Source organism: Strix uralensis, chromosome 1 (assembly GCF_047716275.1).
Source record: "Strix uralensis isolate ZFMK-TIS-50842 chromosome 1, bStrUra1, whole genome shotgun sequence".
Lineage (NCBI taxonomy): Eukaryota > Metazoa > Chordata > Aves > Strigiformes > Strigidae > Strix > Strix uralensis.
Window position 1 is genome coordinate 1,889,518 of NC_133972.1, and position 23,085 is coordinate 1,912,602.

The following is a 23,085-nucleotide window of genomic DNA, read 5'->3' on the forward strand; positions in this document are numbered from 1 at the left end:
TCCATCCTTCACCTGCTTGCAAGCGCGGTGTGCATATGTCTGCAAACACTGTTTCATTGGGAGGAAACTCTACTCCATGACCAAGTCATGACTGGCTCTTCTGTGTGTTGCAACCACTGACATTGTATGAGGTGGGAGGCAGGGAGCTAGCTTAAGTTTTAAATGGTTACTTACAGTGCTTTAAAAGAGTAATAACAGTATCAACAATGATAGAAGCTGTAATCAGTAATAACAAGAATTTCAGTATTTTTTACGACCGCTGCTCCCAGCAAATAGTTTTTCATCAGTACCATCATCTGCTATGGTGCACAGTATGGTCAGTACTTTGAAGTACTTTAACTTATAAACATTGGTCCAACCTCAGCCCGGATGTGCTTATACCTCCACTGAAATCAGGAAATAAATGAATGGACTTTCACCTGTTTGCATCTGAGACAAGTTTGGCCAGTTACTGTCAAAGATTTTGAAATAAGAAACCCAGGCCGCAAAATCAGAGCACTTCCACCACATTTCACCTCACCTTGCACATATACAGAACCTGTGGTGATCTCGTATCCAGTGCTACAGGTATAATCCCCACAGTCATCAGGCTCTACACCATGGATGATCAGCTCAGCAATGTTGCCTTTCAGCTTCATCTCATACTTGTCACTGGGCTGAATGACCACCCCTCCTTTTCTCCACTCAACAGGGGCGTTCGGCTTGGAGATCTCACAGTGCAAGACAGCTGTTCCCCCTTCTTCAGACTCTACATTTTTCAGCTCTTCATTAAACAGCACGGGTAGTACTGCAGTGGAAAAGCAACTGCATCAATGACAGTGCTCAGAGGTGAGAAACTTGCTTGCAACCTCTCCAGCTTGGCAGTCCCCTTCTTTCAGAACCACAACTTGCCTGCTGGCAATGCCAAGCCCAGAGCAGGACTTTGAGTTGTGCCATAGCCAAACACTCACGGGGATCAGGTGCTGATACAGTGAGGGTGTCCACTGCTGCTCTATAAAGGGTTGCCATGGGTCACAGGACCCTCAGGGGGCTTCGTGTGGACATACACACAATTTTCAATCTAAGCAATAGAGGCACAACAGTACCAATCACAGCATTTGGACATTTAATCACTGAAACCACACACTGAGCAGGAGCTGGTTATGGGGGCTAAACTCAGGATCTAAAAGCATGATCTTATTGCTTTAATATTAATAAAACTAAAATCAGTATAAAATTAATAAAACTATAAAATCCAAATATGTAGCCACTAAAAAAGAGCCACAAATCTTGGGGTGCTCAGGCTCCATTTAAAATGGGCCTGTTCTAGGTATGGTGAAATACTCCAGTCTCTTATTTTCAGGTAGCAGGCAAGTTCTCTAACTGCTCTTGTACATACCCTCCATTAACAGCAGCTGCAGTTTTGCTCCCAGCTCTCATGGTGAGATCAAAATCGCAACTGCAGAAATAGAGTTGGGTTTAAAAGGCACTAAATTCTTCTTTGAAGAACCAGTTGTGGATCAAACCCTTTCCCGCAGTTGTAATTCACAGGTACAGCATTGATGATTGATAATTGAGTGGTAAAACTTCCTTATCACCCCTACAGAGAACAGCCACAACCATAACTTCTCTGCCTTCAAGCAAGGCTTCTCCTACCTTTGACTTGCAATGAAGCAGTGGTCTGCTGATCCCCTAAGTCACATGTATAATCACCAGCATCCTGAGCCTCAGCATCATAGATGAAGAGCTCAACATGTGTCCCCTCCTGCCGGATCTCATACTTGTCACTTGGCTGCAGCACCGTATCTCCCTTCCTCCACTCCACATGTGCATTGGGTTTTGTCAGCTCGCAGTGCAGCATAGCTGTGCACCCTTCCTCCACCTCCTCATTTTTCAGGCAGTGTTTGAAAAGCACAGGCAGGGCTTGAAAGGGGGGGAATGGTGCAAAGAGAAAAAACAGGCAAAGCAAAAATAGAAAATGGAGGAATGTTTTAATGTACTGATAATGCCATCCATGAAGTTCATGCACAGTTCTGGCTGCATTTACCTAAGGAGACCTGCCAGGTGTGGGGATGTCTAGGTCTAAGCCAGACAGAGGAGTTAACCAGCAGGAAAAATTTCAGTTCTACGGGAGCTGCATTTCTCTCCCCATATCCTAGACTTATTTTCACAAAGAATTCCCAACTAACTTAAATAATTTTCTGAAGCTCGGAGGGCTTTTCATCCTCAAAATAAAACCACGAAACAGGATAAAAGTACTCAAAGATACACACCTGCAGACCTGAGGCTGCACCGTTTGAAGAACAACTTGAGATCATGCAGCCAGGGATCAATTACAAAATAATTAAGGCTGAAGGGACCTTTTGGAGGTCTTCCATGGATGGAGATTCATCTGCTACTCTGGGTCCCAATTCCAGTGTCTGACCACCCCTCATTGTGAAAGGCTGGGTTTTTTCCTACTATGAATTTCTCTTGCTGCAGCTTGCAACTGTTGTCTCTCATCTGTTTACTGATCACCCCAAGGAAAGTCTGTCTGTCTCTCCTCTGTAGACCCCATTAGGAAGCTGCAGACAGCAATGAGGTCTCCCTTCAACCTTCTGAACAAATCTGAACAAACCCAGCTGCCCCTTTCTCTCCTTGTGCTTCATGTGCTTCAGCCCCCTGACAAACTTGGTGGCCTCTGCTGCCCTTGCTCCAGTACCTCAGTGTCTGTTTTGCACTAGAGAGCTCCAAAAATGGACATGCACACCCCTCTCCACTGCTGAGCAAAGAGGAAATCATACCTTTAACCTCTAGCTTAGCAGTGGTCTTCCCATCAGCTGTGTGGCAGCTATACTCCCCTGAATCCTCACGGTTCAAATCGTGTATGACCAGCGCGTGCACATTCCCCTCCTGCTTGATGCTGCACTTCTGGCTGGAGCGGATCACGGACGTGCCTTTCTTCCACTCCACCGGGACATCAGACCTGGACACCTCACAGGAAAAGTGAGCTGTGCCACCCTCCTGTAGCTCCAAGCTGCGGAGCGCCTTTACAAATGTGACTGGAGCAGCTGTGGGGAAGAGGGTACCAACACTGCCGCAACCACGTAACGCAGATTGGAACTGGGTGCTGACATTGCGCACCAGATCAAAGAGGAGCAAACAAGATAAGGTATTGACATGGCCCATCTCTCAGAATCATTCTATATAATGTAATGGAAAGGTTTTTCAGAGTTTTCAGACTTTTTTGGAGTAAATATTATCTAAAAATTTCATAAGTAGGAGACTGAGAGCATATTCTTGACATTTTTCAGTATTGATTCTGACATATCTTAGCTGCTTGCTTCAGGATAAGTTGGATGGTCTTCAAAGGATGTTTGCTTCACTACATGGACTATAAAAAAGAGCGAAATGACTAGCTGAGAAGTACGTGTGTAACTCTTAAATGCCTAAATTACTTTAGCAGAATCTCCCAACAATTCCAAGGACCCCTCCTCCCAAATCCACCTCTCCAGAAGCTAAAGCAATGTTGACAGTGCTTACCAGTACCTCGTCAATCCCTCTTCCTAGGAGGTTGCTCACCTTGGACCACTAGCTGCGCTGCTGAGGAATGCTGCCCGACTTTGAAACTGATTGGCCCACAGTCTTCCAGTGTCACCTTCCTCAGGATCAAAGTGTGACGTGTACCTTGGACTCTGATCTCATTCATTTCATTGGATTGCAGAGGAACATCCCCCAGGAACCACTGGGCATCCTGAGTTGTTTCCCGGGACAGCCTGCATTCAAACACTGCATCTTCTCCTTCATACGAAGTGACGTCCTTCAGCGTCTCCACTATGGTTGCTGCTGGTTCTTTATGGAAAGGTCAACAGGGTTTGATATCTACTTTCAAGTGATGCTTCCTGGGTTAAACATTTTGTTATGCTCTTTCTTTATTTACAGTACTATATTATTTGAAAGAACCACCACAAAGCACTAAGCACTAAACACATGGAAATGTAGTTACACAGGCATGTAGTAACATGTTACATTCTTACAGATGCATGATGCATGTATGTGTGCATATTTATTATGCACATATGTATGATAGTCTATGAAGTATGCATGTTATACTGTATTGTGTGTATGATAAATATATAATCTATATTTATACTGAAATGTGTATTGTGAAAACATTGTTGGATTTTAGTGGGTGACATTAGTATTAAACCACAGAACCACTGACTAAAGATGCATTTCTGAATCCCTAGAGATAACTGACCCAATTCTTATCCCTCTGAAATCACTCTTGTCTCTGAGATCCCCATGATTCAGTCTGGGCACAGGACAATGTCTGTCAAATTACTTAATCATGTGCCCCTACCACGGTACCAAGCTCTCTTCAACTCTTCCCCACACAAAGCCCCACCTTTCACAAGCACGGCTGCAGTTGTTTGCTGGTCCCCTGTGTCACACATGTATTCCCCAGCATCCGCTTCACTCAGGTTGTGAATTGTCAGCTCAGCCACGGATTCAGCCTGATGCATCTCGTATTTGTCACTTGGTCGCAGCACTGTCCCGGCCTTCTTCCACTGCACAGTGGCATTTGATTTTGAGATTTCACAGCTCAAAGTGATGGTGCCGCCTTCTTCAGCTTGCTGGTTCTGGAGTGGTTTTGTGAAGATTACTGGCAAAGCTAAACCAAGATAAATCAGAGGAAAAAAAGTATGCTTCATTGCTGACTGCAACACTAAGTCTTGTGTTTATTGAAACTGTGGTGCCATTCCAGATTTGGTTCAAACTCAATTCCGAAGTTACTTTAAAACCCAAACAAGGAATGACAGAAAGTGCTGGATTTCCAGGAGTACTAAGCATTCTGCACTCCCCAAGAGTCACTGGGCACTGTACACACTGAGCACCTCTGGGAATGTGTTCCTTCTTACACAGGAGAAGTCATGGATATAGACTCTTGAGCATCTAAGTGTATGTATCTCCAAATGGGTACCAAAGCCACAAGTCACAAGCCTATGCCTGATATCTGAGTTCTTGAGCATTTGTGAGGGTACATGGAGAAATAATGCCCCTCGTTTGAAAACTGGACCCAGAAGAGAGATGAACTCTGGAAGTCTCTGCACTGATATGTATCACTGATGGGTCAAGATGGAGTTTCAATGGGTTGATTTACATGTAGAAGTTTAGTTCTTCAAGTCCAGTTCCCTAGAAGAACCTTGGTGGCTCTACAGTTACAGCTGAATTGGTATTTGCAAGGGAAGGAGATGGGGTTCCAGAAATCAGACTGAATTCACAGGAACCTGGTGACAGATGTGTATAAGAGGAGGCAGATCTGAAAGTTCTTGTGGGTGATGTAGGAATGGATGGTTTATTTGGATGGTGGGGACTGACTGTGGTCAAGGCTTTTGTACAGTTGCATTTGCGGCGAAGGCATTCCATTATGTAGCTAAGTCCTCTAGCCCTAGGGCACTTAGGAGCCAACAAAGGAATATGGAGGAGAGAGGAATAAAGTCTTTGTGAAGACCTACTCTGTCAGACTGCGTCACTGTTGATTCAGAAATCCTTATCACAAAAAAGTACCAGACTCTGTCACAGTGTCCCTGAATTTTACATATGGAACATATAAAACTAACCTAGAGCTCCCTAAAAGGTGAAGTGAAAGCTTTTTGTCACCTTTCACTACCAAGGATGCTATAGTTTGCTCATCACCAGAATCACAGATGTAGTCTCCAGCATCTTTCAGCTGTAGATTGTGGATGAGTAGCTCCACAGCAGAGCCTGTCTGCTTCATCTCATACTTGTTGCTGGCTTGGAGCAAGACTGACCCTTTTTTCCACTTCACTGGTGCATCATGTTTGGAGAGCTCAGCATGAAGGGTGACCATAGAGCCTTCCTTGGCCTCCTGGTTTCGGAGCTTTTTTAAAAAGAGTGCTGGCATGGCTGGGACCACACACAGAGACACAAACGGACAGCCATCATCAGAGGATCTGCTTACGATACAAATATTCTGGTATCACTGAATCCTGGAGTTAGTGTGATAGCAGGTAGGTGCTTGCCTTTCATGGGAGAACCCTCAAGGGGTATTTCAAAAGATGGCATTTCACAAGAACATCCTGGCTCCTCTTTATTTTTGTTGATCTTGTATCTCAGAAAAAGTCACCTTAATATAGTACTTGTACCAGAGTAGATTTTAAAAAATTGATATATTGGCACATTACACCTATTTTTAAGGCACTAGGAGTATTTAGGAGCCTTGCTTGTCATCTGGAGTTGAGTTCCCAAGTCAGTTTCAGCATTTTGACTCTTGAGCACCATTTTCCCAGGTGGAACTACAGCTCAAAGGACGGTTAGTTTCAGCCTTGGCTTTCTGAGTGACCAGGAAGAGGCCCTTGGTTCTAGGACTGTGGAAGCAGTTACTGCACTTGGGTCCCTCTGTGTTCATTGCTCAGGACACCACAGGACCTAACTTCTGAAAGCCAAAGGACTCGGCTTCTTTATGCCAGAAAAGCACATCTGAAGTGAAGGACAGTAAATAGCACCCTCTTGCTCGTACTAAGCTAAGCAAGTGGAACACATTTGTCATCTGAAAAAGAAAACAAAACAACCTACCTTTAACAGTTAAAGTGGCTGTCGTTTGTTCATTTCCATTATCACAAGTGTATTTGCCAGAGTCTTCTGGTTTTAAGTGATAAATCTTTAAAGTATGGATTGTTCCTTCCTGCCTGATTTCATACTTGGAGCTTGGGGAAATTATGTGAGCACCCTTCTTCCACTTCACTGCAGCATTAGGCTGGGACACCTCGCAGTGGAGGATGGCTGTTTCTTCTTCCTGCAGCTCTGTGCTCTGTAATTTCTCCTTAAAGACTGGAGGTGGCACTGAAAATACAAACACAGCAAAGACATTTACAGTCACCTTTATCTTGTTTGCCCACAGTGTTAAAGTTGCTACTGAACAGTTAAGTACTTTAAAAATACTTTAACTTCATGATATATATAGGAAGGTTAAAAAGTGAATGGATTTTGGATGAAACACACTCACAAGTATTTGTTGAAGTTACTGAAGTACTAATCAAAAACTTTACAGATGTTTTAACAGGTTCAGATGGGATGGGGACTCTGACCAGAACAACAGCTTCAAAGAGGGAAGGAGAAGGATGTTTGACTGGGAATGTCTTCAAAACAGTGTTTAGAGAAAGAAAAACTCCAAAGAAGAAAAAGAAAATAAGAAAAGGGAAAGTGGAAGCAATGAAAATTACAGATCTATCAATCCATCTACTGGAGCTACCCCAGTAATTTCTCTAGAACCCAGTTAGCTTCAGGACCCTGGTTTACTGGGTAAAAAACTGGCTGGATGGCCGGGCCCAAAGAGTTGTGGTGAATGGAGTTAAATCCAGTTGGTGGCCAGTCACAAGTGATGTCCCCCAGGGCTCAGTACTGGGGCCACTCCTGTTTAACATCTTTATTGATGATCTAGACGAGGGGATCGAGTGCACCCTCAGTCAGTTTGCAGACGACACCAAGTTGGGTGGGAGTGTTGATCTACTCGAGGGTAGGGAGGCTCTGCAGAGAGAACTGGACAGGCTGGAGCGATGGGCTGAGGCCAACTGCATGAGCTTCAATAAGGCCAAATGCCGGGTGCTGCATTTGGGCTACAACCACCCCAAGCAGCACTACAGGCTTGGGGAGGAGTGGCTGGAGAGCTGCCAGTCAGACCTGGGGGTGTTGATTGACAGCCGGCTGAACATGAGCCAGCAGTGTGCCCAGGTGGCCAAGAAGGCCAATGGCATCCTGGCTTGTACCAGCACTAGCGTGGCCAGCAGGGACAGGGAAGGGATCTTACCCCTGTACTCGGCACTGGTGAGGCCACACCTCGATGAGTGGGTTCAGTTTTGGGCCCCTCACTCCAAAAAGGCCATTGAATGACTCGAGCGTGTCCAGAGAAGGGCAATGGAGCTGGTGCAGGGTCTGGAGCACAGGTCTGATGGGGAGCGGCTGAGGGAACTGGGGGGGTTGATTCTGGAGAAGAGGAGGCTGAGGGGAGACCTCATGGCCCTCTGCAACTCCCTGAAAGGAGGGTGCAGAGAGGGGGCATGAGTCTCTTGAGCCAAGGAACCAGCACCAGGCCAAGAGGGAATGGCCTCAAGCTGCGCCAGGGCAGGGTCAGACTGGCTCTTAGGAAGGATTTCTTTGCAGAAGGGGTTGTTGGGCCTTGGAATGGGCTGCCCAGGGCAGGGGGGGAGTCCCCATCCCTGGAGGGGTTGAAGAGTCGGGTCGACATAGCGCTGAGGGATCTGGTGTAGTTGGGATCTGTCAGTGCTGGGTTAACGGTTGGACTAGATGATCTTCAAGGTCTTTTCCAACCTAGATGATTCTGTGATTCTGTGACATATCCACTGTCTATCCATAGGGAAGACAGTATATGGGACCACATTCACAGAATCACATTAGTACATCATGTATGCTTTGAAGCACAAGCACCCTATTAACATGATCCAAACAAGGGGTTAATGATGGCCTTGAACTTACTATCAGCATAAGCAAAATGTCACCTCACCAATCCTGCTCCTTTCCCACATCAGAGAGCCCTTACCTTTCACTGTGAGCTCTGCTGTCGATGTGTGGGGTCCCACACGGAAAGTGATAGTGCCAATGTCCTGCTCTGTCACCTTTCTTAATGTCAGGGTGTGAATCTTTCCTTTTTCCACTGAGATTTCATTCATTTCATTATTTTGCAGAGCAATATCCTGTAGCTTCCATTCAACATCTCTTGCGTTTTCATGAGAGACTTGGCACTGAAACGTGACATCATCCCCTTCAAACACCACCATGTCCTTTAGACCACTCACGATGGTCACGTCAGGCTCTGCAAACAGTCCATCAGTAGTCAAGCCATGAAAGAGAAAACATGGATGAAATCATAGAATCATCGAATAATATAGGTTGCAGGGGACTTTTGGAGGTCATTTGGTCCTGCTTTGAGAAGAACCTACAGAAGGTTGCTCAACACCTTGTCCAGCTGAGCTTTAAGTACCTCCAAGGCTGGAGATATCACACCTTCTCAAATCACGTTTCAAACACTGCTGGTTCACTGCTATCAGTGTACTTGGTAACATGGCCAATATCTTTCAGTTAGTGGTTTTATTCCTTGTTCTTTCTCAGAGATACAGAGCATTGATTTTTTGAATTACATGCTTGATACTGTAATTGGGTGAATAAGGTGTGAATGCTAGATGCCAAATTCATGATTTTGAAACTTATTTGCACCTAGGTATCTTCAGAGAATAATATTAAAACCTGCTTTTTGCAAACTGAATTGCGTGTCCTCTGCTGGTGCTCCAAACTGTCTGGGGATCTGGTTGGCTCTGTGCACTCAGCGGGACTTGCTGGATTCGTGTTAGCACAGGGCATTTGTGATTCAGTTTGCTTCAGTCCTGCTTCTAGGACAGCTGGACACCTGCAGGTCTGTGCAAAGATCATACAGACAGCCTGCAACAGGCGAAAGCTGTATGTACCCCGAGTCTGCTGGGGAATACCAAAGGAGAAGCAGTGCGACCTTCGTCTGAGCAAACACAGTACACATTCATACAACTTAGGGCACCATCTGCATGAAAAATGATGCAGCTGGGCATAATGTACAGATCATCTATAATACTGAGTAGCCTGTAGAGATGCTAGTGGTGATTGTTCCACGCTAGTGGTCCAACCTGAGACCAAGCTCTGTCTGTAATGACGTTAAGGTCAGATGCAGCTGCCACGTGACTGGAAGCTGGGGATGGACCATCTGTTCACTCACAACGCATATGATGTCAAGCAAATATTTCAAGCCATGAGTCAAAAATTACAGCTGCCTTATCCTTTCCTCACCACCAAGTGAATCTTTGCCTCGGTGCATTCATTGATGATAAGACTTTTCTGTGATACGCTTCCCAGGCTCTACATTTATCACAATAGTTTAATCACAATAGTAACAATTGTGTTGCAAAATCCTAGCTTCCTAAAGTGAAAATCCCCTTGCCCCAGTAAACAGGTCTTGCCTTTCACGGTCAGTTTTGCAGAGCTTGTCTCATCTCCAGCCTTGCAGGAATACTCTCCAGCATCGCTGGGCTCCAGGCGGTGAACACGCAGCTCGCGGAGAGTGCCGTCCTGCCACATTTCGTACTTGGAGCTTGAGTGAAGGACAACTCCATCTTTCCTCCACTCCACTTCTGCTTTGCTGATGGAAATCTCACAGCGCAGCCTGGCTGTTCCTCCCACTTCCACTTCTTCATTCTTCAGCTGCTGCTTCAGCTGAGGTTTGATGGCTGCAACGTGAAAAACAATACATGATCCATTAGCTTGAATGCCAGGTCTGCACAACTCAGCACAAGGCATCTGGGGTCTGATGCTGCAGAACAAATTTGCTTGAAGTGGTTATAGGATAATAACAACCTGTTTTTCTCTACAGACAGACCTATACTCTGTATATCCAGACAAGGAGAGGATCAGAAAGTTCCCCAAATATGTTTGTTTTCCATAAAGTCAAGGACATCCACATTACACCTACTATCTGCTCTGGGTATTGGAAACTCCCACACTCATAAAGATTTTGGCTAGGCCAAACCTGGTACTTCCTGATTAAAAATAGTGTAAGTCTGTTTGTTTTTATAGAAATACCCATGACTTCCAACACCATAAACGATGTAAAGCTTTAAATACTTTTCCAACTTCTTTGATATCTTTTCAAGACCCTGGATCAACAACAGTGAGTCCTGCCAGATGATGCACAAACAAATGGACTACATATATTCAAGTGGGGCATGGAACAGCTCAGACAACAGCTTGTCACTGATGAAAGCAAGAAGGGAATAGCCATCATGTGTGTGTGCGTGAGCAGTTGTGGAAACAGGAATCTCAGTGCTTGTGGTTCCTCTGTCTAAACCCTGATGTGACACATGTAAAGCAAGCACAGGGCTCTTTCAATTGTGGTTGACCCAGTGGCTGCTTCATGGGTTGGGTTCAGCCAAGAGTTTGTAGTTTGAAAGGTTGTGGCTTAGATCAAAGACACAAATTCCACCCAACAGTTTGAGATGACGACAGACATTTCACAGATAGTGATTAATCACAGACATTATACCTGGTTTGTTTAAATACAGTGTTCACAGGATCTTCATGGGAGGGCATTACAAAAATTGAAAATAGTAAATTTTTAAAATACTTTTGTTAATGACTTATGATTAGTTATTGATACAACTGAGCCAGCAATGAATGCAAAGCACCAAAACCAGTGATCTATTAGAATTTCAGAATCCCCATGATGCAGAGTTTCTTGCTTTTATCATATCAGAGGAAGGGATTAATACACTGTACACTGTGCTTTACAGGCTTAAATAGCCATGCTACAAATCCTCTCACAAGATCTACTTTTCTGTATTCTGGTTTATGACTGGGCACCTGCTTTCCTCGTTATCTTAACTTTTGGAGGGGTTTATTCACCAATAAATAGAAGAATATCATTCACACAATTTCACAAATCCCTTAATTTTGATGCAGAGCTAACCATTCACTCTGAGGACTGCGGTGCTCTGCTGGTCTCCTGTATCACACGTGTAATCAGAGGCATCTTCCGGTTCCACATTATGAATCACAAGTTCAGCTGTGCGACCACTTAATTTAATTTCATATTTGGCGCATGGGAAGAGCTCCATGGTGCCCTTCCTCCACTCCACTGTTGCATTATCCTTTGTCAGCTCACACTGGAATTTCACCGCAGCTCCTTCTTCTGCCTCCTTGTCCTTGAGCTCCTTTTTGAAAAGAACTGGCACAGCTAAAGGGGAAAAAACAGGAGCTTTTATTGAACACTGAGTCAAGTCCTGGTTAACACAGTTAGACTGACACTTCGGAGGACAAGATACTGTGCTTTGCAAGTGCTATATTCCTAGGCAGGATCCATTTCTTCTGGTTTGCCTGGAGCTACTAGGAGATCTTGCTGCGTCAGAAGCAGCCATCTGCACTCATAACATTTATTTCTTTGTTCTTTGACTCAAATCCTTCCTAGGGCTGAATTCTTTGAATGAATTTATCCTTCAGTTGATCTAGCAAAGATCTCAAGAGTAAAGAAGTCCAAAACTCCACGGACAGCCTTGACAGATCAGGAAGGTCGTTGTCAGTCTTCTTCCAGGATATGGAAGAAAATCTTTTTTTAAATACTGAAACCACATATCATGTGAAATGTCCAGATGTTATGCTAAAGCATTGCTCGCTCTTTAATTTCTCCTCAACCATAAAGCTAGAAAGTGTTTCTTAGAACCCAAAACTCAAATGCAGCACTGGAAGAGCAAAGTATCATCCTCTCCCATTCTCATTCAAAAAAAAGAAATCCTAGTCTATTACATGAAAAGGAAAATATTTTTAGGAAAAAAAAAAGTCATGTACTTAAAAACATTTATACTTTTAACTGTTGGTTTGCATGTTGGATGGATTCTATTTCTTTAGGAGTCAGCTCACACCACGTACCTTTCACATTTAAAGATGCCTTTTCTTCCTGATCCCCAGTATCACAGCTGTATTCTCCTGTATCTTCTAATTTCAGATTATGTATTAAGAGCTCTACCAGGCATTCTCTCTGCCTCATTTCATATTTCTGGCCGGGCTGCAGCGCCACTCCTCCTTTCCTCCACTCCACTGCAGCATTGGGTTTTGACAGCTCACAACAGAGTGTAGCTGTACTTCCTTCCTCTGCTTCCTTATTTTGTAGGGGTTGCTTAAATGTAACGGGCAGTGCTGCAAAATTTGAGAGGGAAATTTTTTAAGAATGTATAGTCCAAAAAGGACCCAATCCTACCATCACTTTTCAGAAGTGGCCTGTTCTAATGATTTCATAATGCTTGGACTGCAACTCTCTGTCTTGGTAGCATCTTTCTTGAATCATTATGTGAACCGAGAGCTGAGGACAGACGGTGAAGTTAGGAAAATCTGGCCTTAGAGTGGTCCATTGAATGGCCTGGCTTGGGATCTGAAGGAGTCAGACTTTTCTGCCAACTACGGATGCTTTAGTCAAAGATCACTGGGACATACTCTCTCTTACATGTACCCTTGTTCCTTAATACGGGTCTGTGAGTTGGCAGTATTAAGCAAAGAGTATTCCCCCCCCCCCCGCCCCCTGCCAAAGCTTCTATCAACATATAAAAGGTCAAGTTAACATTCAAAACACAAAAAGAGGCAGTACAGTGAAAGATGACAATAAAGTGATAAATGGAAGAGGAAATTCAGATTTCAGACAAGGTCTTGCTCTGGATGGTTAGAAGAGGTGGAGGAAAACAGATGTGGATGCAGTTGTCTGAAGTCAAAGTTTACACTTGAGGCTCAAAGCCTCAAGTAATAATACAGCGTATTTATTCACATGTTACAGATATCCTTTATGCCCCAATTGTTGCATCTCCTCTTAGCATCCCAATCAGGCATTATGCCCAATTAGGCATTCCTTCTGCCTACTGAAGCAATCAACAACCCAAAATAACCATCAGCCTGCCTGGCTTATTTTCCGTTATCCATTCCCATATGCAGCCACACTCCCTGCACTCAGAGGGCAGGACATTTTGACATCATGACAACATTTAATTGCTTTGATGCTGGTTAATCACTCCAGATACAGCAAGAAGAACATTTCTAAGTTGTACTTGCTCAAGTAGAATATGTATGCTGGGATGGACCAGCGACAAAACAAATAAAGGGCTGTAGAGAACACTGCAAGGCACTCCTTTCACTTCATCTCTATTGAGACAAGGGTCAATACTCTGCCTACCATGTACGGTTACCACAGCCGTTGTCTGCTGATGTCCAGAGTCGCAGGTATACCTTCCTGAATCGTCCAGTTCTAAGTCATAAATGACCAATTCAGATGTGGAGCCCTGCTGCTTCATCTCATATTTCAAACCAGGGTAGAGAGTAATATCTCCTTTCCTCCACTCTACTGGAGCCTTGGGTTTGGTAAGCTCACACCTCAGTGTTGCTGTACCACCTTCTTCTGCTTCAGTATTCTGAAGCTCTTGTTTAAAAAGTGCTGGTAGGGCTATAAAACAGAAACATGACTTGCAACAACTGCAACTGGGGTTTGGGAAAGAGAAAGTAGAAAGAAAATGAAAGCACCAGAAGAGCTTTTTTGCAGATGTCTCTAAACCTCATTGCTCTAGATTCAAAGTACAAGGCTATTTCCCCAGAGAAGTAATTGAAATATCTGCAGAACAAGAGAAAATCGATTTCAAGCAATTACATTTGCCGTGAAGTATGTAGAAACTTAATCTAATCTATGATCTAAAAATTACAGAATATTTTTCCTACTGTGAAAGTAGCCAACATGTTGCCCTGATCACTGAAGAGGTATTCTGAAGATCAGCAGGGAGTTGTAAGAGTTCAGATTCCCTCTTAAGGCAGGACACTTGCAGGAGAGATTGCAATTATCCTGTCAGTAACATACTGTCAAAATGCATTTAGTTCTGCATTGCAATTCCTATTTTCTATCTGGTCGCTCTATTAGGCTGTATAGACCATGCTACTCTCCACACCTTATGAACTGTAGTCAGCCGTTCTCCATAAGTAACACTAAACCATGGGGTTTATTTTCAGAAAATATTATAACTTTTCCTTTTTTTTTTTTACCATTAACTGTCAAAGTGGCAGTTGTCTGCTGATCTCCACACACACAGGTGTAATCTCCAGTGTCCTCCACATCCAGCTCATGGATAATCAGCTTTGCAACAGCACCATCTTGACTCATTTTATACTTGCTGCTTGCTTTGAGCATCTCTTGCCCTTTCTTCCACTCCACCACAGCAGGTTTAGTCAGCTCGCAGTGCAGAGCAGCTGTCCCACTTTCTACAGCTTCTAGATCCTTCAGGTCTTTTTTGAATTCTGGAGGCAGTGCTGAAGAGTAAAAGAGTTACCATAGAGAGTGAATATTCCTTAAAAAGCAGCTAGATGAGGCCCTTGGGGAGATGATGCTACCGAGCCCTGATCCAGGTCAGTGGAACACAATGGAAAAATCTCCCCTGGCTTCCCTGGACGCTGCATCAGGGCAAGGAATGTGAGAAGAACCAGCATAGCTGAGGAGGACAAACACCAACAGGCAACTCTTCTCCCAATTCTAACACAAGGAGGAAGCACATAAGCAAAGTCCAAAGGAACACAAAAGCCCAAGCAAACAGAAAGGGAATGAAAACAGACCATAGCAATAGAGACTTGGAGAGGTCTAAGGTTTGGAGGACCTTAGTCCAAAGGATTACTTTACCATGCACTGTTAAGGCAGCTGTGGTGGTCTTGTCTCCACACACACAGGTATAATCTCCAGCATCATTCAAGTCTAAATCGTGAACTACCAACTCCACAATACAGCCTTCCTGTCTCCTGCTGTACTTCTTGTCCGAGGTGAGGACACGATGGCCCTTCTTCCACTGAACGTGGGCAGATGCCTTGCTGAGCTCACAGTGCAAAGTGGCCATTCCACCTTCTACTGCTTCCTTGCTGGTCATTTCTTCTTGGAAAAATGGAGGCACAGCTGAAGAATGCAGGTAAAAACTATTACAAACTGAGGATATCTCCAGGGATGAGTGAGAGTAGGAAGTGACAGGGGAAAGATGTAAAGGTTATGGAAGGGTGAGCATCAGCAACAGAGAGAGAAAAGAGAAATAAAAACAACCTAGTGGGAACATATACCCTAATCCTTTTGGTTTTATGCTGGTTTCCTACTAGCAAAATTGCACTGTCCTCAGGAGACTTACACCTGCTTTCTACCAGTTTCTATGTAAGAAAAACTAAGAATATAATCTCTGAGCTCCTTAGTTCACACGTGTGTTGGTGTCTTCCACAGAACTTATGCCTTTGTACTCCCTTTTCTACTTACAGAACAGCCCTACTGAGCTGAGTGTTGGCACAGCTCCTTACTCATCATTGTTCTTTCTTCCTTGAGATACCCTTGAAAAGATGCAGCCAGGACTCACAGATTTTTCTTGACTCCAAAGAAAATCTCCCAATGCTGAATCCCAGTCTGTCTTCTTGTCTCAGAACGTATTTTCCCCACTTAAGATAATTCTAGTACCCATTGCAAGTTGTGTCCTTGAAATAAGTTTGGTGACCTTCACCTATGTCCCTCTATCAACTAGGTGGGATAATGGGATATTCCACCTGTTTGACAAGGTTGGATATCTCAGATCTCAAACTTAGTGTCTCACTCCATACTAATGTAGCTAAGTTAAAATATCCAGTCCAGAAACCAGGTTTAGCCTCCTTGATTTGGCACATTTCCCATCTCCAGCAGTGTTAAGCTGGAACACCAGTTTTGTTTGCACAGCAACTGGTTCTTACAACAAAATAAGATCAGAAGGAGGTCACATAAAAAATTTATTCTTTCCTGCTTAGAAAAATCAGTCTCCCAATGCAAATCTGTCTTTGTACATTAGGACAGAGGTTGTGGGCACAAAACCCAATATAAACATAACTCCGTACAGAAGAAATTATAACTAACACATCTTCATTCTGGATGCTGCTTTTTATACCCCATACTACATCAAAATCGTGGGTATTGAGAATGCCAGAAAGAAACGGCAAAGAATAAGAAGATTTGTGTTTTAGAGAATAAATGCAGGAAAGGAAAGACAAAAGAATAGTGGGTTTATATGCTAGGAAAGGAATGCCAGAAGGAAAAGATGAAAGGATAGCAGGTTGGTGTTTAAGGGAAGGAAAAGACAAAAGGATGGCACAGAAAAATGTAGACTGGTATTTTCCAATATACACAGCTTGCAAGTCATCAAGCAGGGCACACTTTCAAATGAATGGAACTTCAGTTAATAAGGTTGAACAGACATGGAAAATTGAACACCTGATAGTAGAGGACAGAGGTCTGCAGTTAGGAAATAGAAGGTCAAGATAGATTTTACCCTGTACTGTTAAGACAGCTGTAGTCTGCTGTTCTCCACACACACAGGTGTAGTCTCCTGCATCCTCCTCAGCTATTTCATGAATCACCAGCTCTGCCTTGGTCCCTTCCTGCCTCATTTTGTATTTGTCACTCTCTTTGAGAATCCTGTGGTCCTTCTGCCATTCCACCTGAGCAGCCTTGGTGAGCTCACAGTGCAGCACCACCTCTCCACCTTCTTCTGCTTCCTTGTTCTTTAGCTCTTCTGTAAAGAGTGGTGGCAAAGCTGAAGGATGCAACATGGACAAATGGTCATCAGAAAACCAGAATTAAAATCCTAATTATTTTTTTTTTCATGCTTGGATTATTTCCCCTCATGCCTTCTTTTTTCAGCCTATTATAGACATGCTTAGCTATACCCAAGTTCAAAAACTCTGTTGTTTTTCATGGTGAAAGAACAATACAGAAGGATCTTGAGTCAACAGCACTCACAAATAACACTGCTGGACACAGTATTATTTTACCTACACAGGTATGATTTGTTGGAGGCTGGTATTCTTATTTTCTGTTTTGTTTTTACTAAAAACTTATAGCCTCATCTACATGAAAGCAGCCATATTTCAAAATAAAACTACTTCTAGTATTAAATTGAAGTTTGAAGGGCCATTATATGTAATAAGAATTTTAGATTCTTACTATTGCCCATTTTGGAAATCATAACCAAAAGACAGAATAACCTACAGGAAAACTAATTATTAATATTTAACCACAAACGTGCCTTGTGCACAACTACTGTAAGCAGGTACGGAATACAAACAGTACTCCTCAAATGTCTCAGAAAAAGTCCATGTCTCAGCAAAGCCTGAGGAGAGTCAGAAGTTCTTGGGAAAAAGCTGGAGGGGACATAACTGGGTCTCTTTGACCAGTTAAGTTCCTCAGAGACAAGGGCTGAAATGCCATTAAAATGGATACTCATTAGTGAGAGGAGAGAAAACATAAGGTAATGAGATTATTAATGTAACACAAGGGTTTATTTCTGGATTGGTTTATTGGGAGCTAGTAGGATAAAGAAGAGTATAAACTCTGTTGTTGGGGTTTTTTTAATACCTAATTGTCAAGGTAGTCTTGATCCCCACACACAGAGGTATAGATCCCTGCATCCTTTAAACCTAGGTTAAGGGTAACAAGTTCTGAAATGCTATCGTATCTCATTCTGCATGTCTGACTTGCTTGAAGAATCTGGTACCCCAGGAGTAGCCATGGCCAGGTCACCCAGCAGACGGCATCTCCTCCTCCTTCTGCTGCCCCAACCCTCACTTCTCCTTTGAACAGTGCTTGGAGAGCAAAGGGCCTGACAGACCATACATGTGTGTTTTGGAGAAAACTGTGGTTGGCTGAAGTGAACCATGGGGATGAGGAGAGGAAAAGAGCTGGAAAATGTCTATGTCCAAGAAGAAGAGACTTGGACAGAAATAAACATCTAATTTTCTCCCTTTAAAGGGGGGCAGATTAATAATGACCCAAAAATTTGCCCTGAGCTATTCTTTCTCAGTAAAAAATGAGTTATACATAGAATGAAGAGAAAGGGATGAAAACAAACACAAGTTACTGACCCTTGGCAGAAACAGTTGAATTTCAGACTGATGTCTATCTATAGAGCTATTTATCAATTTTATTAAGGTCTTTTTACCATGAACTGTTAAGGTTGCTGTTGTCTTCTGGTCACCACACACACAGGTGTAATCTCCAGCATCTTTTATGTCTAGGTCATGAATGACCAGCTCTGCAGTGGTGCCATGCTGTCTCATTTGATATTTGTCACTTGCTTTGAGCAGTTTGGACCCTATTTCCCACTGAACTGGAGCTGCTTTGGTTAATTCACAATACAGAGAGACTGATGCTCCTTCTTGGACTTCTTCATTCTTCAGTTCTTTCTTGAAAAGCACCGGCAGGGCTGGGAATGGAAAGTCAATAGATAGCATATTTAAACTAAGACCTCTGCATTTGTGATCAGCATCATGAACTCTCAACAGAAGTTCAAATCTGACCAAGTCAGGGTCTTTGGCCATTGAGGTTATCACTGTGATGATCTGGAAAACTAAATCCAGCAGTGACAGTAAGAGAAGAAGTGCTGAGCTGACAGGTTGAAGTACAACAGGATGGATGGATTTAAGAGGCAATCTAAAGAATTTATCGCAAGTCCACCCTCCATGGGGGCAGGACATCTCAGCTGGTCTAACAGGAGCATTTCCTAGGCACTATTTCCTTAAATTTACAACATAGCAGTTTGACTGCATGGAGAAATACTCATCCCATCTCCGTTTTCAGGAATATCAGAGCAAAATTAAATGTCAGAACAAGAAGTTCTCCTTTCCTGAACTCAAACTAGTTCCTAGGAAAAAGATGTTTGTGAACACTTCGTACAGCAGCAGGATGTTTCAGAGAAACAAAAAATGAACAGTCATCTGCAAGATGAATTTACCATTCACTGTCAGAGAAGCCATGGTGTGTTGGTCTCCACACACACAGGTGTAATCTCCTGCATCCTGCAGCTCTAGATCACAAATTTCCAGCTCAACAAGGGCATTATCCTGCCGCATGATGTATTTTTCATTTGCCCTGAGTATTTTGTTTCCTTTCTTCCATGACACAGCTGCAGCCTTGGTCAGTTCACAGTACAGAGTGGCTGTTTGGCTTTCCATGGCTTGAAGATCCTTCAGTTCTTCTTTGAAAAGTGCAGGCAGAGCTGAAGGTCACAAAACAGACAGAGGACATTAAAAATGACACATGGCACACAGGTGATGGGAAGGATGGGGTGGTACAGAAGCAGAGAACATATTAAAGTGGAAAGAGTTTTCTTTCCTCATAATTCTGGAACAATGGACAAACCAATAGACAGAAACAAAAAAGCAGCCTGGATGCAACCAGGTCTTAGAGACAGCTTACAAATTTAGAGATACATATTCAGCCACAGGTGAACACACAATCAATAGCTGATAGAGAAAAACACAATAATACAGATATATGCATGTTTTTTACCGTGCACTATCAAGGCAGCTGTTGTCTCCTGTTCTCCACACACACAAGTGTATTCTCCAGCATCTTTCAATTCTACGTCACGGATAAGCAGCTTCATAATTGTGCCTTCCTGTCTCATTTTGTATTTGTCGCTGATTTTGAGCAAACTGCTTCCCTTTTTCCACTCTACTTGAGCAACTTTGGTCAGCTCACAGCACAGAGTGGCTGCTTGACCTTCTGTGACCTCCTCATCCTTCAGGCTCTCCTTGATGCGTGCAGGCAGTGCTGAGGATGCAATGGACAGAGGGTTAAAATGGAGCAGCAAACAGCCTCCTGGTGAATGGCAGGGGTGGGGGAAGGAAAGGCGAGGTCACCAGTGCGGAGTTGTCTTCGGGCCTGATTTCATGTCTATTTTAGGGATCAGGTCCTAAAACCACTTTGTGTTAGGAAATGAGATGAAGGTTTTCCCTTAAATCACAAAATACAAATTAATTCTCATGACTATGACATGCAAAGCCAGACTCAGAGGAACTATGCAGAGATAACAACAAACATGAAGGAAAAATTAATTCAAACCATAAGCTCGATAATAAGGACATCTAGATAAAATTGGTTATTACCATGTACTGCTAAGGAAGCTGTGGACTGCTTATCCCCACACACACAGGTATAATCACCAGCATCATTCTCATTTAGATTATGGATCACCAGTTCTGCAGTGACATCCTTCTGTCTCATCTTGTATTTCTCGCTAGGTTTGAGTACTGTGTGTCCCTTTTTCCACTCCACTGAAGCGGCCTTGGTCAGCTCACAGCGCAGAGTCACTACTTCACCCTCTGTGGCTTTCTCATTTCTTAACTCTTCTTTGAAGAGAGCAGGAAGGGCTGAGAAACAAAGGAGCAAACATTTTCATGATATGCAGTTCTTGGCCACTGTCCTGGTTTCAGCTGGGATAGAGTTAATTTTCTTCCTAGTAGCTGGTATAGTGTTGTGTTTTAGATTTAGTATGAGAATAATGTTGATAACACACTGATGTTTTAAACACTACTTAAGGACTTTTCAGCTTCTCACACCCTGCCAATGAGAAGGCTGGAGTGGCACAAGAAGTTGGGAGGGGACACAGCTGGAACAGCTGACCCAAAATGGCTAAAGGGATATTCCATACCATATGACATCATGCCCAATACATAAAATGGAGGGAAAGCTGGCCAGGGACCACTGCTCAGGAACTGACTGGGCATCGGTCAGTGAGCTGTGAGCAATTGCATTGTGCATCACTTATTTTGTATATTCTAATTTATTATTATTATTATTATTATTATTATTTTCTTCCTTTTCTGTCCTATTAAACTGTTTTTATCTCAAACCACGAGTTTTACTTTTTTTTCGAATTCTCTCCCCCATGCCACTGGGTGGGGAGAGTGAGAAAGCGACTGTGTGGTGCTTAGTTGATGGCTGGGATTAAACTAAGACAGTCACCAAAAAACTAAAACTTGATATTTACCAGTATCTATCCATGCCTACTTATTGACATGAGGATCATCTCACAGAAGGAAGATATTAATTTGTATCATAACCACAAAAGGGTCTCAAACAATGGGTAAATTTGCTGGTTGGTTTAGAGATATATAGAGAATAAACAGCAGGAATGGGAAAACTTCATGTATGGTCAAAATTGTAATTTTCTCAGTGTAATTCAGCCCAGGAAAAGTAATAAAGCAGGTTACACAACGATCAGGGAAAAAAGCTAAAGAAAAAAAAAGGCTTTACCTTACATGTTAAGGATGCCTACAGACCTAGACTGAGAGCTAGAGTGAGGCTGAAGAGCAGAATCAGAGAGACCTCTTGAAAGCACTTGGGTAACAATAAAATGGAAAAAGAAAGATGATGTCTCCATTGAGGAAATCTGCTATAAGACCCTCACATGAAGTTCAGGTGCATCCTAACACCCTGTCCCTTTTGGAACAACCAACAGAATCATTGAGACTGGATGGTAACATGGTAATATACACTGTGGGAGCAGTAGGATGGGACAACGTCTGCTAAGTCTTTGGAATGGGGTGAAGATCACTTTTGGATATAGAATATATACAAAAGAACAGAAGAAGACAAGTCCTGAATCTAACCAACAAGAAATAAATATTTGAGAATACAGATGTGGAGGATAATTGAGCAGATACCAGTTATGAATCAGAAGCTCATGGATTTTAGGACAAGTAATGATGGAGAAGAGCAAAAGGAAATTCTGTGGGCAACAAGAAAGCAAGCTTCAATAATTCAAGAATTGGTACTTGTGATCAAACAGGAGCAAACTTAATGAATGAGGTAGTTTAAGAGAGTGGAAAACTCCTCAAAGATACAATATTAAGGGCATAATTACACAGACTACCTCACTCCAAGGATCGTCAAGAAGAGTCAGACTATATCACAAATTCTTCAATGTCCTGAAACTCAAGAGACCTATAAAATGGTGGATGCAAAAGAAATACTACAGAATGCAGAGGCAAAACCAGAAAAGCCAGGTTCCCTGCATGTATCAAGAAGGCAGTCCCCCATTCCTGGACTCTGTCACCTCATTGACAAAGAGACCAACATGAAAGAGGAGCTGAAAGGTAATCTGCAAAATGATGCTGATATCAAACGTCTCCAGACACAGCTGAATTCTGTAGGTAGTTTTATGCAGCAACTGGGCGGCAAGATCACTACTGCAGGAGCTTTCCATGTCCTCTGCTCACAGTTCAACTTGTGGCTCTTTGCTGTATCAGAATTTTAGCATGCAAATCCCAGGAAATCTGGCCAGCCTGAACTAGAAAGAAACAGAAATAATAAAATTACATTCTGTAAGTAGTTTAGAAGGAAGAAAAACAACAAGGGAGAGGTTGGTCTACCTCTCTTTCAGGAATGTAAGTTGATGGTGAGTGACATGGGGAAAGCTGAAGTGTTTAATTCCTTTTTCTTCTTTAACATTAAAGGTTAATAATAGCTAAGAAAGTAATAAGAATTCTGGCTAGAATAAGGAAAAAAAGGATTAGAGAATATTTGAATAAACCAAATATTCTCAAAGCACCTTGGTGTCATTAAATAATTTGTCCTGGAATGCTTAAGGTATAGGCTCAACCAGTATCAGACATTAACAGTTACACTGGAGAAATCAGAGAATGGGTGGTGTTCCACAAATATAAAAGGAATGGAAACTCAGAGGTGGAAAAGTTCTCACAGGCTGAAATACACAC

At 43.0% G+C, this 23,085-nt stretch overlaps 1 protein-coding gene across 1 annotated transcript in view; it reads right to left on the reverse strand.

Moving 5' to 3' along the window:
* OBSCN (obscurin, cytoskeletal calmodulin and titin-interacting RhoGEF) overlaps positions 1–23,085 on the reverse strand; it is a 197,577-nt gene that overhangs the window by 84,697 nt on the left and 89,795 nt on the right. Inside the window, exons 48-65 of the mRNA XM_074864825.1 lie at positions 20,473–20,736; positions 19,874–20,137; positions 19,317–19,580; positions 18,525–18,788; positions 16,857–17,120; positions 15,212–15,478; positions 14,584–14,847; positions 13,730–13,996; positions 12,442–12,708; positions 11,486–11,752; positions 9,984–10,250; positions 8,540–8,812; positions 6,559–6,825; positions 4,367–4,633; positions 3,541–3,810; positions 2,763–3,029; positions 1,636–1,902; positions 521–787 (exon numbers count right to left, since the gene is read on the reverse strand). Of these exons, the coding sequence (XP_074720926.1) occupies positions 521–787; positions 1,636–1,902; positions 2,763–3,029; positions 3,541–3,810; positions 4,367–4,633; positions 6,559–6,825; positions 8,540–8,812; positions 9,984–10,250; positions 11,486–11,752; positions 12,442–12,708; positions 13,730–13,996; positions 14,584–14,847; positions 15,212–15,478; positions 16,857–17,120; positions 18,525–18,788; positions 19,317–19,580; positions 19,874–20,137; positions 20,473–20,736 (4,797 nt within the window). The remainder of the gene's footprint in view (positions 1–520; positions 788–1,635; positions 1,903–2,762; positions 3,030–3,540; positions 3,811–4,366; positions 4,634–6,558; positions 6,826–8,539; positions 8,813–9,983; positions 10,251–11,485; positions 11,753–12,441; positions 12,709–13,729; positions 13,997–14,583; positions 14,848–15,211; positions 15,479–16,856; positions 17,121–18,524; positions 18,789–19,316; positions 19,581–19,873; positions 20,138–20,472; positions 20,737–23,085) is intronic.